Source organism: Typopeltis vanoorti, chromosome 24, assembly GCF_054136105.1.
Source record: "Typopeltis vanoorti isolate ZY-2024b chromosome 24, IOZ_Tvanoo_1.0, whole genome shotgun sequence".
Classification (NCBI taxonomy): Eukaryota; Metazoa; Arthropoda; class Arachnida; order Uropygi; family Thelyphonidae; genus Typopeltis; species Typopeltis vanoorti.
Genome location: NC_143572.1, coordinates 26,770,203 through 26,789,166, shown reverse-complemented (window position 1 = coordinate 26,789,166; position 18,964 = coordinate 26,770,203). Strand labels below are relative to the sequence as shown.

The following is an 18,964-nucleotide window of genomic DNA, read 5'->3' as shown; positions in this document are numbered from 1 at the left end:
ATAAAAACTTCACACATCTCTTTATACGAGGATATCCTCTCTTTCTTCTGTTTCTAACTTTTGTTCTAATTTTTGTCCAGTCGTTGTATATTGAAGACACAGAAACTCCAGTTTTTCTCTTGCTTTGTCCCTTTTTTACTCCGTGGATATCTGAACACCTAGTAATGTTTGATAACATTCTTTTTGCATCCGCACATGCTTGAAAGTGTAATTGAGAATCTTCCACTCAAGTTCACAATACTGCTTACCAGCATTGGGCTTGAAATGACGAAGTTCCTTCTTCACAGTGCAGAAAAGTTTATCATCATCATCATCATCATCAAATTCCTGCCATGTACCCTCAAGGGGTGTACAGGATATGATAGTACTACATGAAAAAAATTACATCATTATTAATTTCTATCTACAATTTTCCTCCAAATCAGTCTGTTACTTGTCAAGACTCCAACATTATCAGATCTTATATTTCTATCGTCTAAAGCACTTTGTATCGTATCAATCCACCTATATCTTGGCCTTCCTCTGGGTCGTTTTGCTGCCACCCTGGCAGAGAACACTTGTTTTGCTAATCTTTCCTCGCCCATTCTATTTAAGTGACCATACCACCTGAGATTAGCTCTGCTAACGCATTCCTGGATGCTGACAATGTCAAGTTCTTTCCTAATATCCTCGTTTTTAATATGATATTGCCATTGTTGCCATCTGTTCACGCCTCTAATCTTTCTCAGGACTCTCATATCTGCGGTCTCTAGTCTTTGGTCAAGTGTTTTACTTCTGACCCAGCTCTCAGATCCATAAGTTAAAACTGGTTTGAACACTGTCTTGTATACAGCTAATTTAGTGTTCCGACTAATTTCTCTCTTATTCCATATGAATTTATTCAATTGACTTCCCACCATACCAGCTTTGCTGATTCTGTTGTCTATTTCTATATTTAATTTACCATCTTCAGTAAAAATCGTGCCTAAATAGCTGAAATGTTTTACTTGTTCCACAGGTTCTCCATTCACAACACAGTTGACATTTTCAATGATTCTGCCTATTTTCATTGTCTTTGTCTTTTTATTGCTGACCTTCATACCATATCTATTACAACAGCTATTCAATTTAGTCAGAGAATCTTGCAGACTTGTAGCAGATTTATTTAGAAGTATAACATCATCTGCATAAAGCAAAGAGCTGACATTAACATCTCCAATTTTGATATCATGTTTAATACCACTTTCCTTCATAATGTGATCCATATAGATAATGAATAACAGAGGGGATAATGTACATCCTTGTCTCACACCAGATTTAACATTAAACCATCTTCCTGTACTTCCTTCAATTCTGACTGCTGTCTTACAACTCAAATAAAGACTAAGTATTGCTTGGTATAATGCCCCATTCACACCATATAACTGCAGCGTATTGAATAGCTTCTCTCTTGGCACCTTGTCATATGCCTTTTCCAGATCGACAAAACTTAAATACAGATCTTTGTTATATTCCCATGCTTTCTCAACTATTTGTCGTAAAGTGAAGATCTGATCCTGACAGCCTCTATTTGGCCTGAATCCAGCTTGTTCTTCACCAAGCTTTTCTTCCACAATTCTTCTCAACCGTTTCTCAAGTATACTTGCATAGATCTTGCCAGGAACACTCAGTAGAGAAATACCTCTGTAATTCTCACATTCAGTTTTATTTCCCTTTTTATATATGGGTACTATGAGAGCTCTACTCCAATCATCGGGAATTCGTCCCTCTGTCCAGGCTTTCTGAACTATGCAGTGCAGCCACTGTAATACTCTTATACCACCATACTTCAGCATTTCTGGTCGAATATCATCTACTCCTGCTGCCTTTCCACATTTCAAGCCTTTGATGGCTTTTTCTACTTCAAGTATGGATATGTATTTCTGACTGCATGCCTGGTCAGTGTTTTTTACCACTGTGCTGTCATCACTGCTTGTTTCATTTAGCAGTTTTTCAAAGTAATTACTCCATACTTCAAGGATATCTTTTTCTCCCTTCTTGTGTAGAGGCTTAAGTGCTGTGAGGACATTATGTTGGAGGTTTAATGGACTTTTTTACAGCACTCACAAAGAATTAAAATAGAATTTAATAATTCCTATATTTCGTCCTAGTCACTAGGACATCTACGGGGATTACAAAGACAATTAATGTAACATGCACACAAAAACTTACAATACTAAGCCCAACCACGTGGGTGACAATAAAGTCCTATCTAGGTGGAGCGCCCTCTAAGGGCAGTTGTAGGTGGCCTGGAATGTAAGGTGGGACCTCTGGCGATGACTGTTTCCCAAATCTTCGGAAGCTTAATGCAACCGTATTTGTTAAGATTTGGTTGGTTTTTGAGAGCTGCTGCTGCTTCTAAGAAAAGTCTCTCTTTCTTGAATTTGCTGTGGTGGAGCATGGTGGTTTTTTTCCATGATACTCTGTGGGTGGTGTCCAAAACATGGTCAGCCAAGCCTGAATGGCCATAGTTGTGTTTAACGATGTACGACTTGTGTTCCTCTAGGCGGATGGATGCTGATCTGCCTGTCTGTCCAAAGTACGCAAGCTTACAGGAACAGGGTACTTTGTAAACTCCAGGCAGAGAGAGAGGAGGGAGCTGATCTTTCGTAGAACGGATAAGGGTAGCCAGTTTGCGGTAGGGCTTATATGCTGTGTGTAGGTTATACTTTTTTAGTATCTTAGCTATTTTTTCCGAAGTGCCACGGATGTAGGGTATGGTGATGGCATTTTTAAATTCTTGTTGATGAGAGGGGCGGGGAATGGGGGAGGAATTGATTATTTTTTTGATACTGTGTTCGCTGTAGCCATTGGAGAGGAAAGTTCTGTGTATGTGGTTAAGCTCAGTAGTGAGGGCGGTTCCACTGGAACAAAGATTGTGGGCTCTCTTGGTAAGGGTTTTAATGATGCCATATTGTTGTGAGGGGTAGTGGTGGGAGAGTTTGTGAATGTATCTGCCTGTGTGTGTGGGTTTTCTGTATACAGTGAAGGCAAGTGTATCATTAGGCAGGCGCGTGACTAAGGTGTCTAGGAAGGGTAAACAATTGTTCTTTTCCTTTTCCATAGTAAACTGGATTCTTGGATGTAGGCTATTGAGATGACCAAGGAAGGAATCTAACGTGTCTGGGCCATGAGGCCAAATAGAGAACACATCATCTACATATCTTAGCCAGATAGAAGGTTTGAGTGGGGCTGAGTCTATGGCTCGTTTTTCGAAATCTTCCATATAGAAATTGGCAAGGGGGGGTGAGAGGGGGGAGCCCATGGCGGTTCCCTCTATCTGCTTGTAGATTTTGTTATTCCAAGCGAAATACCCAGAGTTGATGGCAAAGGAAAAGAGATCTAAGATGTCAGGGGGAAAAACGTTTTCTAAGAGAGATAAAGTGTCAGTTAAGGGAATATTAGTAAACAAGGAGGAGATATCAAAGCTTACTAATATGTCTGTATTATTCAAGGTTAAATTTTCTGTGAGGGCTTTAAAGTGGGTAGAGTTTTTTATATAGGAAGTTGAATTTCCGGTGAGGGGGGACAGAGAGTTGGCCAGCTGTTTAGACAGTCTGTAACAAGGTGCATTGGTGGCATCTACTATAGGCCTGAGTGGGGAATTAGGTTTGTGGATTTTTGGTAGACCGTATATTCGGGGGGGACGGGAGCGGAAAGGTTTAAGTTTTTTCGTGACGTCGGGGGGCCAGGAGGTTACTTTTTTAAGTAAGATTTTTAATTTCTTAACTTGCGGTTTTGTGGGGTCGTGTTCTAGCGGGATGTAGGTAGCGCGATCGCGGAGGATAATGTTCATTTTACGATTGTATTCGCTGGTATTAAGGACAACTGTGGCATTACCTTTATCCGCTCTGGTGATGACGATACTTTTTTCTTTGCGTAGTTTCTGGAGAGCCATGCGTTGGGAATAAGATAAGTTACTTTTTGGAGGCGACGAGTGAACGAGGATGTTGGCTACGTCGAGTCTGATGATCAAGCTACGTCGATTAAAACCGAATAAGAAACTCAAAGATTGGAATCAGAGAGTTTCATGCCGACTATAGTAAACTATAAAGTATCGGCGGACACTAGCGTTAGCCAATGCAAGTGATCCTAGTACGTAGTACAATATCGGGCAACTCGTTGCAAAGGTGTGTAAAGTTCAGATCGCTATTCTTAGGTATTTTCCATAATGTAAAAACACATTTCCTAGGAAATGTGTTTTTACATTATGGAAAATACCTAAAAACACATTTCCATGTTTTTACCATAATGTAAAAGTATTTTACATTATGGTAAAATAATGTAAAATAATGGAAAATTTAGGTATTTTCCATAATGTAAAAACACATTTCCTAGGAAATGTGTTTTTACATTATGGAAAATACCTAAAAACACATTTCCATGTTTTTACATTATGGAAAATACCTAAGAATAGCAATCTGAACTTTACACACCTTTGCAACGAGTTGCCCGATATTGTACTACGTACTAGGATCACTTGCATTGGCTAACGCTAGTGTCCGCCGATACTTTATAGTTTACTATAGTCGGCATGAAACTCTCTGATTCCAATCTTTGAGTTTCTTATTCGGTTTTAAAACTATGTGGGATCTAATATCCCCTTAATTTTAGTAATGTTTTCATTGCCGAAATGAAGCTTATTAGCTCTTTATACTTAAGTAACTAATAACTAATTTTGATAAATTTATTTCATACCTAGCAATAGATAAAATTAGACCCAGTAGCCATAGATAAAAAAAAAAAAAAGTCTCAAAAATGTCTTACTCACAATATACAAAAAACGATACCTTATCAACTTCTAGCTTTAATTCAGTTAATATATTTTAAACTTGTGAGAAGCTGAATTTTGATACAGATATCCTACACACTGGTGACTAATTAGAAGCATAGGCCATAACAGGTACTTGGACTTCACTGCTTCTGGAAGCATTGCCAGACTTCAGCTGATGCATCATTAACAATTGATTTGGATGGCTTAGGCTGAAAGAAGTTCGAAAATGAGTTATTGCCTCATGCCTGCAATTAGGAAGCTGATTTTGCTGTGTCCTGAAACAAAAAAAAATAATAATAATTTTACTTCTTGGAGAAATCCTCACTGAAGAATTTCGTAGGTACAAGCTGGAAATACTTGGTATACAGGAAATAAGATAGATAAAAAAAAATGACATTCAGAAGGGTAGCACTCAATTCATATATTCAGGATATGGCAAACATCTGCAAGGCATAGGGCTATTACTTAGTAGAAATGCTAGTAATGTTAATACTCTTCTTGGATGTAACTATAATAATGTAAGGCTCCTAGCTGCCAAATTGAAAACTGGAATTAAAACTGAATGTGGTGGTTAGTTGCTATGCTCTTCCTATGGAGTATTCAGAAGATGGAGAGAAAGAATGCTTGTTTAACCAGCTAAGATATAGTAGGCAGTTTTAAGAAAGGCAGTATAACAGTTATTTTAGAATATTTGAATGTCAAAATTGGCACTGATTTCAATTATTGGACGGTTTCAAATTGTAATTGTATTGACACTGGTAAGACTTCTTCAGTTATGTAAGCTAAAAGCTAAATAGACTGAGAATGATCAACACCTATTTCAAGCATAAAGATATTTACAGGTACACTTGGATCTTACCTGATGATAATGTAAATCATCAGTATATACATACAGGAGCTCTAGAATTTTTTTTTTTTTTTTTTTTTTTTTTTTTGTAAATTAGTGTAAACTTAAATATTGTGTTTCAAATTACTTCAGCTGTTAGTGCATTTATATTGTGAGAACTGCACAATTAAATGTTTGTTTTTATATGTATATATATATATAGTTGTGCATTGTTTACATTTACATGTAGCATTAACATTTTATGAAGTGAATGTAGCAGATTTTCTTGTAGTTTGATATATCTAAAATAAGTATTATAGTTTAATGTTTAGCTATGTTTAAAATACATAAGTTAAAAAGGCTTACTTACTGGACTGAAAATGTGAGTTTTTACTGCTTTCAAGATGGCAGCAGTTTCCTTCACTTTATGACTGAAGTGGAACCAGAAGTATCATGCAAACTGGAGCATGCACGAGGGAAAGAACACAAAGTGATCAGTTGGAGACGGCTGTTGAGTAAAGGAGAGAGAGAGAGACCAATATGTAGTGATGTGGAAGAGTTTTTGGAACACATGAGAAAAAGGTGGCAAGGCCCTTGCCAAAAGACTGTGATGTAACCTACATAGGGTCTATGATCGAAACTTGTACATGAAGTAATTTCACAACTGGGCTACTTGTATATAGAGGCTAATGACCTTTCATCAATTGCTTTAGTATCCTATAATGCAATGCACATATCCTTACAGACATGTATGATGCTATGCATTATGGAAAGGGCCACTACCTAGACATTAACATTATACATAGTATTATACATGTCCATAACAATATGTGCATTGCATTATGGACTCTGTATACAAGTAGCCCAGTCATGAAGTTACTTCACCTGCAAACTTTGTTTGTTTACACGTGAATAAAGGATGAAACCAAGAATATAATTTCTTTGTATCTTTAATTTATAGTATAACCAAGGAAAAAACTTTCAACAACTAAAACAGCCTAGATAGAGGCATTGCCATTTGTCTTTTTCTGATTAAACAAGGGCTGAAATCTCATCCAGTCTCCTGACTGTATTCACATTAAGACTTCTTAATATCTTAATCACTTGCAGATCACTACCTCTATTTGCATATCAATCTTTTACATCCATTACTGCATATTCTCCACCTATTTTTTTTTTTTTTTTTTTTTTTTTTTTTTTTTTTTTTTTTTAAAGCATATATCTTCCCCACTACTGGGTAAATGCTCCTCTCATTGCAGGAGTTTTTTTGGGTCTACTTCTCCCATGGTGATCCTCTTCATCTTGGGAGAGTGTTTATATAGTTATGTGAATGAATGTATGAAGGTGAAAGACAGTCACAAACATCCATGCACTTGGTGGAATTTGAACCCACAGCTTCTGGGTTGGAAAGCAGATATGCTGCTACCCACTTGGCCAACCTGGATGATGCACACTTGCAAAGTGATCACTGTGTAATTGAACTATGTCTTGTGCTCTTTCACCCTCTTACTATCAGTCTTCATCAACGTTATACTATACAGTAATCCCTCGATTAGTGCGTCATTTTTTTTCGATACCCAAATTCGATTAGTGCGCCTCCAAAAATAAATGTTACAGATTTTAAAAATTTTCTATCTATACATTTTTATGGCTAACTATTTTAAAAAATCACTCACCAGAATGAAATAAATTAGTTACCGATTTAAAACATTTTACAAAGTTATTTTTAATGGCATACTACACTACTTCCATGTACACTATGTTCCAAATTTTTACCACCAAAATTTATGTTGTCTGCTATGGTACGCCCACAGATTCGAGACCCTTCGAATCTGTGGGCGTAAAAAGGAGAATCCATTCTGATAATAGGGTAATCAATCGGTCTTCTGGGATAAGTTGTTTATTATTACACGTTGGAAAATTAACTTCTCTTTTATGATCATTGTAGTTTTTAAAGTGGTAACTATTTTGCTTGTATAACAGTTGGCAAATTTTATCTATAAAGCACGTGTTGGTGACCAATTCGTACATCCTTCATTTCTTTCTCCCCTTAAATGATAATGTCCAAGAGTTAATTAAATCTCATTCTAAAGAATTGACTGATTCCGACCTGCTAAATTTAGATGCACAGCGGGAAGATCCTGAAGAATATGAAAAAAATTTAACCACTGATAGTCAGCCAAAAAAGATTTCACAGAAACGATTTGAAAATATTTTTCGTACAATCGAAGTTTTTAAGCAGCAATACTTAGAGGCCAACCCTGATGAAGAGAGAAGCAGTAAAATTTGCAGAAGAGGCAATAGGGCCATACTGTCGGTTGTATGAAAAAAATAAACAAAATGCCTGCCAAACTACGTTAGCTCAATTCTTTGTTAAGAAGTAGAATAATAAAATTTATATTCTGAATATGTTTTATTGTCTTTCAGCTTCATGGTTTTCCTTTAACTAGGCCCTGAAACATACCTTAATTCTTTTATAAAAAAATTAAGGTTCAAAAAAGAAATTTGAGGAACGAATTATACTTTTTCCCATAGGTTGTTATATTCGATTAGTGCGTTTTTGATTAATGCGCCTGTTTTAAAGGATGCATTAGGCGCACTAATCGAGGGATTGCTGTATTATCATAATAATTCTTCCTTTTCTGTCACATAATTTAAGAACTCTGGGATTTCCTCTGATCTGTTTGACTAATTTCATCTCATAATCTGATTTTTGTCACCTTATTATGCTGGTACCTTTCTGTTCTCTACTTTGTACTGCTCATGTGCTTACTGATCACTTCTCTCCTTATGTTCAGACAAATCAGCCTTCAGAACACATTTATAGACAAAAAATACTGTTGTTGGTGATGATGGACGATATATGATGGCTGATGTTCTCATGATGGAAGCTTCCCAAATTTGGGGCAGTCTCATGCACTCAAATTTGTTGAGGTTTGGAAAGTTTTTTAGAGCTGAGGCTGATTCCACGAACAAACTTTCTTATTTATGTTTGTTGCGGTGTAGTAAAGTGGTTTTCTTCCAGCGTATTCTGTGGAGATATCCAGAACATGGTCTGTAAGCCCAGAATGGTGTATTGGTGAAACTGGATGTAGTTTTTGTGTTCGGATATTCTGATATTAGCTATCCTGCCTGTTTGCTCATAGTAGGCCAGTTTACAGCTTCATAGGACCTGGTATACCAGGTGGAGCAGATAAGGGATGCCAATTTCTTATATGGTTTGTAACAGGTCATCAGGTCATATTTTTTTAGGATTTTGGTTAACTTCTCAGAGGTGCCCTGGATGTAAGGAATGGTGATAGATTTAGGGTTGTCTTTATTATGAGGGGGGGGGGGGGTTGTGGTTAACTTTAATATTTTTTAATTATTAATTAAAACTGGATTTGGGAGGGGGGGTTGTAGCCATTGGCTAAGAACATGTTAAGGATTTGGTTCAGTAAGCTTATTTTTTATTGTTAGATTGGTCTACCTTTTGAATCCCCTCCCTATTGAATATGATCCTACCAGCTCCCAAATCAGAACACTCCAAAGGCTCTTTAAGAAGGTTACTTTTTGGCCTGTGGAAGTTACTAACAAACTAAAGCCTTTTAACTCTAGACCCCCCCCTCCCCAAATATATGGACTATGAAAAATCCACAAAAACAAAATGTGCCATTACATCCCATTGTGGATGGTTGATTCCCCCACATACAAATTAGCCAAAATGCTCACACACTATACTGGCAACACACCATCACATATAAAAAAACTCAGCTCATTTCAAAGCCATAGTAGCCACAGTATAGAAAATCTCTCACTCCAACACACTGGCATAATGGTCAGCTTTGATGTCTCCTCCCTATCCACTCAAAGATACCTTAGAGCTCATCCCAGCCAAATTTTCTTCCGATATCTCAGCCCTATTTCAGTTCACAATGAACTCTGGCTATTTCATTTGGCAAGGAAAATTCTACAAACAGATAGAGGGGAACAGACTTGGGTTCACCACTCTCCCCACCCCTGGCCAACTTCTTTATGGAGACTTTTGAAGAAAAAGCCTTAAACTCAGTCCCACAAAAACCCACTGTTTGGCTACGCTACATGGATGATGCATTCACCATTTGACCAGATGGCTCAGATACAACTCCACATCTTCTTAACACACTTAAACAGCCAACACCCCAGAATCCAGTTCACTTTGGAAAAAGAAAAAAAACAACAGTCTTCCTTTCCTAGACATTCTTATTACATGCCAGCCTGATAGATCCTTACTTTCTCTGTTTGCAGAAAACCAACCCATACAGGCAGATACATTCACTAACAATCCCCCCCCCCTCCTCATAACGATATGGGGTTATAAAAACCCTATATAACAGGACAAAATTAATTTGTTTAGATGACAATGCCCTAGCCCTAACCCTAACAAAAAAAAAATTATCTGACGACCTGTTACAAACCATATAAGAAATTGGCATCCCTCATCTGCTCCACCAAAGACCAGCCACTTTCCCTATACCTACCTGGAGTATACCAGGTCCCTTGCAGCTGTAACACAAAGACTACATCCGGTTTTACCAATACAGCCATTCTGGGTTTGCAGACCCAGGTCTAGGTACCCGCCACAGAATATGCTGGAAGAAAGCCACTTTACTACACCGCAGCAAATATAAATAAGAAAGATTTTCATGGAATCAGCCTCAGCTCTAAAATTGCTCATTTGCTTGTTGTTAGTGCTTGCATGCACATATCATAGTTTTATATTCCCATGAAGATGGCAATGTAACATTGCTGAAATATAGGAAGTTTTGATTAAAGTTTTCTTTTAATTAATATTTAGTATACGTTGTAATTTCCTGAAATACAACATGCGGTTGGATGAATTGGAGGAAGATGAGCGGGGTCCTGTGCGACAAGAGAGTGAGTTGTAAGAGGAAAGGAAAGCTCTATAAGATGGTGGTGAGGCCGCGATGCTCCATGGTGCGGAGACATGGCCTATAACCAAGGCACAGGAGAGGAAGATGGAGGTAGCGGAGATGCGGATGTTGAGATGGATGAGTGGTGTGACAAAGAAGGACAGGATAAGGAATGACTACATCAGAGGGACGGTTAAGGTGGGACCAATTGGCAAGAAGATACAAGAAAGTAGGCTGAGGTGGTTTGGACATGTTGAGAGGAAGGGTGAGGAGTATGTTGGTAAACGAGTGGAGTATATAGAGTTGGAGGGAAGGAGGAAAAGAGGCAGGCCCAAGCTCAGGTGAGGGATAAGATGACAGAGGATCTTAAGGAGAAAGGATGGAGTCCGAAGGATGCTCTGGACCGGAGAACTTGGAAGAGGAAGGTTAAAGATTGGTGTGCCGACCCTGTTTAACATGGGATAAGGCAGAGTGAAAGAAGAAGAAGAAGTAATTTCCTGAAATAATTTAATAATTAAATGGCAAATAGAGAGATAGCTAGGGTCACCCATGGAGGTTTTGTAAGAGCGTGGATGTGCAGACTAGATTTTTTGCTTGGAAAGTAGTGAATGATGAATGGATTGTCAAAGATAGTCGTTAGTTTCCCAATAACAAACAAGTTTAAGGAGTGGTATGATGTTGTAAAAATAATCGTAATTAAAATTCTGAATATTTTTACGAATTGTTTATGTTAAAATGTTTATTAGTTTTGTTTTCATAACACGCATTGTCGGCACTTGCAATGTGTCCGTTATGGAAATTGTTTTGTCAAAAGTGATATGTAAAGAAGTTAAAAAATTGATGTACTTACCAGATTTGATATTTGTGTTATTACAGGAATTTTATTGTAATTTAAAATATTAAGTTTTGTGTTTTTATGAAGACATTCTCTCTTGTCACTAACGGAGACAACGTGTCAGCCATTAATTATACCTAACTTCTTGCTTACCAGTTTCATGGAGTGCGCATGCTTGCCGAGAAGTTTGATGTGTGATTGACAGCTGACAAGTTCAGTATCGAAGCAACGAGAGAGTAAACAGGATAGTGTTCGGAAGGAATTTAGAACACAGGCCAACAGATATTTAGATTCAGAGGAACTTAAGTTTTTTATGTGACAGTCGGAGGAAAATTAATAGTATATTCTGAAAATGGAATCGTGGAACTATGAAGTTTTAATGTGGAATAAGTATGTGGATAAATAAAAGAAAATATTGCTATATGCGTTTTAAACGGAATATTGGAAGAAACACTAAATGTGTGCTACATGAGTGATGAAAAAGGATCCTGTGTAAATGAAGAATAGAGTCATATATCTTCGGAAAAGGGCCTTGACAGAGAGAGAAACTGGCTATGAACATTTTGTCATTTTGAAAACAAAGTGTTTAGTCTTAAGTGTAAGTTTATTTTAAAAAGGCCTTGGATCCAATTAAATTTGTAGTTAGTTATGTAAAGTTGTTTGAAGTGTATGTATATTGTTTTTGTTTTATTAAATGTGTTTATTTTGTATTTTGGTCTTGAGTCAGTGATTATTTGGATTCTGAAAGAAAGAATTAAGATCATTGCACCAATTGGAGTGAACCCTTGTGCATATAATAATATATAGGTACACTCGGAAATAAATAAAAAAAATAATTGTTAGAAACAGAGATCATCTCTATGGTAGGATTAATATTATGATAATATCTATGAATATCCTCTATATAAAAATCCACCAATTATTAACAATGTGCAAATAATGGTTAGTGTCAGTCTCCCATGATGAGTCTTCTGCCTACATGTAGACATCTGTATAATAATAATAATAAACAATTGTCTTCATTATAATATTACATGTTGCATTAAGTAATATTTAAGTATTTGCATATTTTAGATCCCTGGGTTATTTGTGCCTTCCTGCCAAGTATACAGAAAAATTTCCTGAGGCTATTTCCAAGCTGTTATGTGGTGATTTCAGGTATGTATAGAGTTGTGAACAAGTCAGAGAATGCTGAACTAGAAAGAATTTGTCTTAATTTAATTCTCACATATAAAATAGTGTCAATGTTAAGCATGGTTTGATTTTGATATAAATAGATTCTTACTTATTAAATGTCAGTTTATATGCAGTTAGTTTTCTAACATAAAATTTAACCATTATAATGTTTCTGATTGCTTGAGTGTGGGTTACAGAGAAATGTTGTTGTTTTTTTATCAGAGATATCAATATTACTGTATTCCTTCAAAAATTAATTGAAACTAATAATATGTGATATGCTCAAATACCTTACAGAGAGTTATTTATGATGGGTTTACGAAACTTATGTTTACTGCATTTTGAATTGAGTGGTGCAAGGAGTTAATTTTTTAAAATGGCCATGTTTTATATTGTAAATATACAGGTAATCATCTATTTCAATTGCAAGCAAACAGTTAGAATTGAAGAATTTGCTGGATAGTATTTAAATTAAACAAAGCAGAATTATCCAGTTTCTTCCATCTGGTTTATAATCTACATTGGACATATTACTGAATACATTTGGTTCTTTATTATCTGCAGATTGTATGTGATATCATTCATTTAAATAAGTTCTTTAGATTCTCAAAGATTTATTTAACCAACTGAAACAAAAGCATTTTTTTCATCCTGCATTTTGGCAATTTGCCTGTATAATGCGATGGCGTACTGTGTAATAATGGATTGTACAGTGTATTAGCAGACAATGGCAAACTGTGAAGATGGGTTCAGCCAGAGAGACATATGGTGAGTTGTTTGTAAGGTTAGAGAAATCAGAAATTCATGGTGAACTCAAGAAGTTATAGAAGAAAGCATATCTCGTTTATCTATTTTTACACAAAGCTTAGCTTGGTGTAAATAAACAGAAGTCATGGAAGATCATGTCGGAGGTTTAATGGAATATTTACAGCACTAGGAAAAGATTAAAGAGAAAATAAAGGATCAGTGGCATCTACTATAGGTCTTGGGAGGGGGGGGGGGAATTAGGTTTGTGGATTTTAGGTAAACCATATATCAGGAGAGACAAGAACCAAAGGGTTTGAGTTTTTTTGTAATGTCCAGCAGCCAAGGAGATACTTTTTTAAGTATGCTTTTTAATTTTTTTAACTTGCATTTTTGTGGGATTGTGATCTAGTGGGATGTAGGTACCACTAGATCATGATCCCACAAAAATGCATATAAAGAAATATTGCGCTTGTATATAATTCTTCACAGGACGAGATTGAAAGGCTGCAAAAATAGCAGGAGATTAGCCGAACTGAGAATAAATGAGAGAAAGAATGTAAGCAGATAATTTTATTTGCTGATTCTATGATAAATGGAGTTCTTCTCGAAAGCACTACAAAATCCCCAGGCATGAAAATTAATACTATTAGTGATGCTTTCAGAATGAGAAATGAAAGGTGAAAAGTGTTTTATGAGGGAGGATGTGAAAGAGTTATTGGAAGATGCAAAAAAGAAAAGTGAGAGGGTGGAGTTTTGTAAGTCTGCTACCATGCTATAATAGAGGCAAACTGAGAAGAAGTGTGATGATAGCTAATGAATCAGTATTCAGGTTATGCAGAACGAATGATGTAGAGTTTGAGGACCTATAGCCTGAGTTAGATGGACAGAAAGATTTGTACAATGCTGATGGACTGCACTAAAATGGATTTGGAGTTAGGTGTGTAGATAGAGAGAGAGAGTTATATTCACTGAGAGTATGGAAGTGCAAAGTCAGGAAAAACTAAAGAAATTAAGGTAGATGCAGGTGTGTGTGTGTGTGTGTGTGTGAAGACACCCCTGAATCAAATGAATTTGTGAATGAGCAAAAAATGCAGAATTTAGTCTCTCAGGCAACAATATTGAATGGGGTAGTTAGTTAAGGGTGTAAAGGTGGTTGGGGCCACCTAAGGGGATGCTAGTTTCTATATACCAATGCTAGAAATATTAAGAATAAGAGGGAGGAGTTTCTGACATTGGTTAGCAAAACCCTGCCAAAAGTTATAGGCATTAGTGAGACTTGGCCACAGCAGATGATTTAGTTACAGCGATAGGACAGGGGAGTGGGGTACTGCTGATGATAGCAGATGAATTGCAGCCAACAGCAACACTAGGAGTCAGTCAGGCAAACAGCAGGTCTTTTACTCTCATGAGTCAATAGGACAAAAATATAATTGGTTGCTACTATAGGCTCGATAATGTAGAAGCATCAGCAGATTAGTACAATGAATGCAAGTCTAGTAATTATTATGGGGACTTTGGAGACATAGATTGGAAGGAGAAAATATCACATGACAGGATGTAAATGGAATTTATACACTTACTGAGAGATACTTACTTAACTCAGAATGTGATGGAGGAGACTTGAGGTATTAGAATGATGATTCTAGTTATAGGATCATAAGACCTGTCCATAACTAAGGTGGCTGCATCACCTCCAACTGGAGAAAGTGATCACATGGTCTTGACTTTGGGAATAGCAAAATGTGTAGAAATTTCACTTAAGAAGGTGTATATGTGGAACTACAAGACTGTTGACTATACATTTAGGCAGCTTGAAGTAATACCATAGCATAAAGATCCGTGAGGGAAGGATGTTCAATGTATGGGGGATAGTCAAGAGATATCTGGAGGAAGCAATATCACACTGTATGCTTAAAGTCAAGAGGATTAATCAGGTAGGAGTTAGAAGGATTAGTAGTATCATTAAGCATGAGCAAAAGAAAAAGAAAGTAAATGTTGTGGGTGGTATATAAAGAGAAAGGTGACCAGCATGGTAGGGAAGGCAAAATCAGTTTATGAGAAGAAGAAATGAGCCAAGCAAGCAAAAGGAAATCCCAAAGAGTTATTTCACTGTGGCAAGTAGAAGGAGGAATGACTATGCAGTGATAACTTTAATGAGTATAGATGGCAGAGAGGTGACAGAGGCAGGCAAAATTGAGCTACTGACCACTTTGTAAGGGTGTGTCATCCAAGTTTAGATATTGTTATGGCTGAGGTAACAGGGATTGAAGCGAGAACAGACGTTGATGAATTGGAGGTACTTAGGATATTGCGGAATCTGAATGCAAATACAATGTGAGATTGGGTAGGATATCAGCCTGTGTTATAAGAGAATGTGTGTAGGGAACTGGCGATGCCCTTGACTAGGATGTTCAATTTAAGTTTCAAGCTCTTGCAAAGTCCCAAGAGAGTGGGAGGGCAACATAATTCCTTTCCATTAAGGAGGATCTAAGTCTGTGGTAGCAAATTATAGACCAATCAGTATCTCAGAATTGTGGTAATAAAAGTACTGGAAAAGTTGATCAAATTTTTTTATCAAAGAATTTAGGAATTGGCGAATAATAATATGATACTCTGAGTGGCAGGCAGCATGACTTTGTGAAGGATTATCATGCCTTAATAATCTGCTTTATAATAGTGACAGCTCAGTTAGATAAAGAGAATGGCAACATAATGTACTGATTGATTTTACAATGACATTTGACAGGATACCACGTGGAACTCTGTTATGCAAACTGCAACAGTTGGGGGATGAATATGAAACTGGTGATATGGATTGGACAGATGTCAAAATGTAGGCAGGTGACTAGTGGTGTAAGCAGGGTTCTCTGTTGACAACTTCTTTTTAATTTGTGCATAAGTGATATAGAAAATAATTTGGTGGGAGATATTCAGTTGTTCGCTAATAATTCAAAGTTGGGTAGGATAATAGTATGATGTACATAGCTTGCAGGATGATTTAAATAGGCTGACTGTATGGACAAAACATAATATATGTCAATTTAATGTGGGAAAAGTGTAAGGTTATACATTTTGAGATGCAAAGATTACAAGCTGCATATCACATTGAGGGAAACTGATGACCCAGGGATTTTGTGGTGGTGGTGGTAGTGATAGTACAAGGGTGGTCTGAAAAGTTCTCCGCAACAACTATAGATAGCAGCACTATCGGCAAGATTTTTTTTTTATAAGTTGATACATCTATCATAAGCATCCATGTGAAATTGCAAGTCATTCTATCAAGTAGTTTGTTTTACACAGTTTTCTGGAGCAAAAGTGTTGTCTGTATCCTTTGAAATGGATAAAATTGAGTATTGTGCAGTTATAAAATTCTTTGTAAAATTCATTTGAAGTTCATAAAAGTTTATGGGCACTCTTCTCCTTTGTTTTTGACAATTAAGAAATGAGCCGCCACCTTGAAGATGAACCACGTGAAGGGCGTCCAAAAAGTGTAACAACACCAGAAATCATTGATCAAGTGCACGATATGGGTATTGGATGACAGGTGAAACAAAGTGCATGAAATTGCTGAGACTATAGGCATTTCAAAAGAACGTGTAGGATATATTTTGTATGAAGAATTGAAAATGAAAAAGCTTTGCGCAAGATGGGTGCAGTGCTTGCTCACAGCAGATCAAAAATGCACTCGCATGAAAATCTCTGAACAGTGCTTGGAGTATTTTAAAAAGAATAAAACTGATTTTGTGCATTGATTTATTACTATGGATGAGACTTGGATTCACCATTATACACCAGAATCCAAATAGCTGTCAAAACAGTGGACAGAAGCCGGTTGTTCAGCGCCAAAGAAGACAAAGTCGGTTCTGTCAGCAGGAAAGGTCATGGCATCGGTGTTTTGGAATGCTAAAGGCATTTTGTTTATTAATTATCTTGAAAAGGGTAAAACAATAACCAAGGAATATTATTCTGATCTTTTAACCAGACTAGATGAAAAAATTCACGAGAAAAGACCTGGTTTGCAGAATAAAAAAATCATCTTTCATCAGGACAATGTACCTGCCCACAAAGGTGTTTTGGCATTAAGGGATCTGCACTATGAATTGTTGGAACATCCACCCTATTCCTCAGATGTGGTTCTGACTTCTATCTCTTCTCAAAACTAAAACTCTTCCTCGCTGGTCAGTGTTTTTCTTCGAATCAAGAGGTGATTGCAGCTGTAGAGGGATATTTTGCAGATCTTACTGAGAACTACTACAGGGATGGGATAATGGTGCTGGAGCATCGCTGGAATAAATGTATTAGTCTTAAGAGAGATTATGTTGAAAAATGAAAATAATTTTGAAATTATACATCCTCTGTCCAAAAAGAAACCGAACTTTTCAAAAATAGAAGAAACTAGTGGCACCACCTTTTTTTATCTTTTTGTTGTTGAAAGCGGCAACCTTCATTAGTGTTGTGTCAATGTTTATGAGATTTGTTTAATTAAAAGCTGAGTGACAGTGTGTTTTGACGAATGGTCGGTCGTCACGATATTCATGCCATACGCGATGAATTCTCGCTATCAATCACTTCGAAATAAAACTCACCATTGACCCTTTGGCCAGGTGGAACAAATTCTTTGTGGATAATTCCCTTGGAATCATAGAAACAAATCAGCATTGTCTTTATGTTTGACTTCTCCAAGCGACTTTTTTTTGGATGCTCTTCTGGTGGTCTCCACTCAACATTCTGGTGCTTTGTTTCGGGCTCATATTCAAAATACCATGTTTCGTCACCAGTAACGATCATTTCAAGGAAGTTTGAGTCCTTATGAGCAGTTTTAATGAGGTCCTTGCAGTGTTCAATTCGATACTTTTTTGGTCGTCGGTCAACTTGTGGGGAACAAATCGTGAATTCAATTTATGAATGCTCAAACTCTCGGTCAAAATGTTGTACACAGTTGATTTTGGAATCCCCAATTCATCTTCAATCAATCTCATTGACGATTTCAGGTTTTCTTTGATGAAATCATGCACTTTTTCAATGTTAACTTCGCTCAGTCCAGTTTTTGGATGGCCCTGCTTTTCGTCGTCCTCAAGCATCTCATGACCACTTTGAAATCGCTTAAACCACTCGTGAACTTGAGTACGGGATATACATTCATCACCATAAACCTTTTGAAGCATTTGATGTGTTTCGGTAAAACTTTTACTAAGTTTAACACAAAAGTCAATCGCAGCTCTCTGTTTGAAACTCATTTTCCGACCGTTCGTCAAAATACACTGTCACTCTTGGCACTATAACTTGGCTTCTAATGAAACAAATGTCATAAACAGTTGAGACAAGACTAATGAAGGTTGCTGCTTTCAACAACAAAAAGATACAACAGGTGGCACCACTAGTTTCTTCTGTTTTCGAAAAGTTCGGTTTCTTTTTGGACAGAGGGTGTAAAGTTGTTGTTTCATTGTTAGCCCGAGAACTTTTCAGACCGCCCTTGTAGATAGACAGCTGAAGTAACGAGGATAGCTCATAGGATTACTTGCTTATTGAAGAACACACTAACAGGCAGAGATAAGAGAGTTATCATTCCTCTTTTCAAATCCTTGATAGGACCACATCTGGATTACTGTGCTCAGGTCTGGTCACTAGGGTTTCTTGGTGATGAGGAAGTTGTGGAGAGGATCCAGATGTGAGTGACCAAGATGGTGAGTGGACTG

The 18,964-nt window shown here is 37.0% G+C and overlaps 1 protein-coding gene across 4 annotated transcripts in view; it reads left to right on the top strand.

The window, feature by feature from the left end:
- Positions 1–18,964, top strand: part of Nadk2 (NAD kinase 2, mitochondrial) — a 154,783-nt gene that overhangs the window by 28,816 nt on the left and 107,003 nt on the right. For all 4 annotated transcript variants that reach the window (XM_090413743.1, XM_090413745.1, XM_090413744.1 and 1 more), the window contains exon 4: positions 12,420–12,503. In XM_090413743.1, coding sequence (XP_090269869.1) covers positions 12,420–12,503 — 84 coding nt within the window. The remainder of the gene's footprint in view (positions 1–12,419; positions 12,504–18,964) is intronic.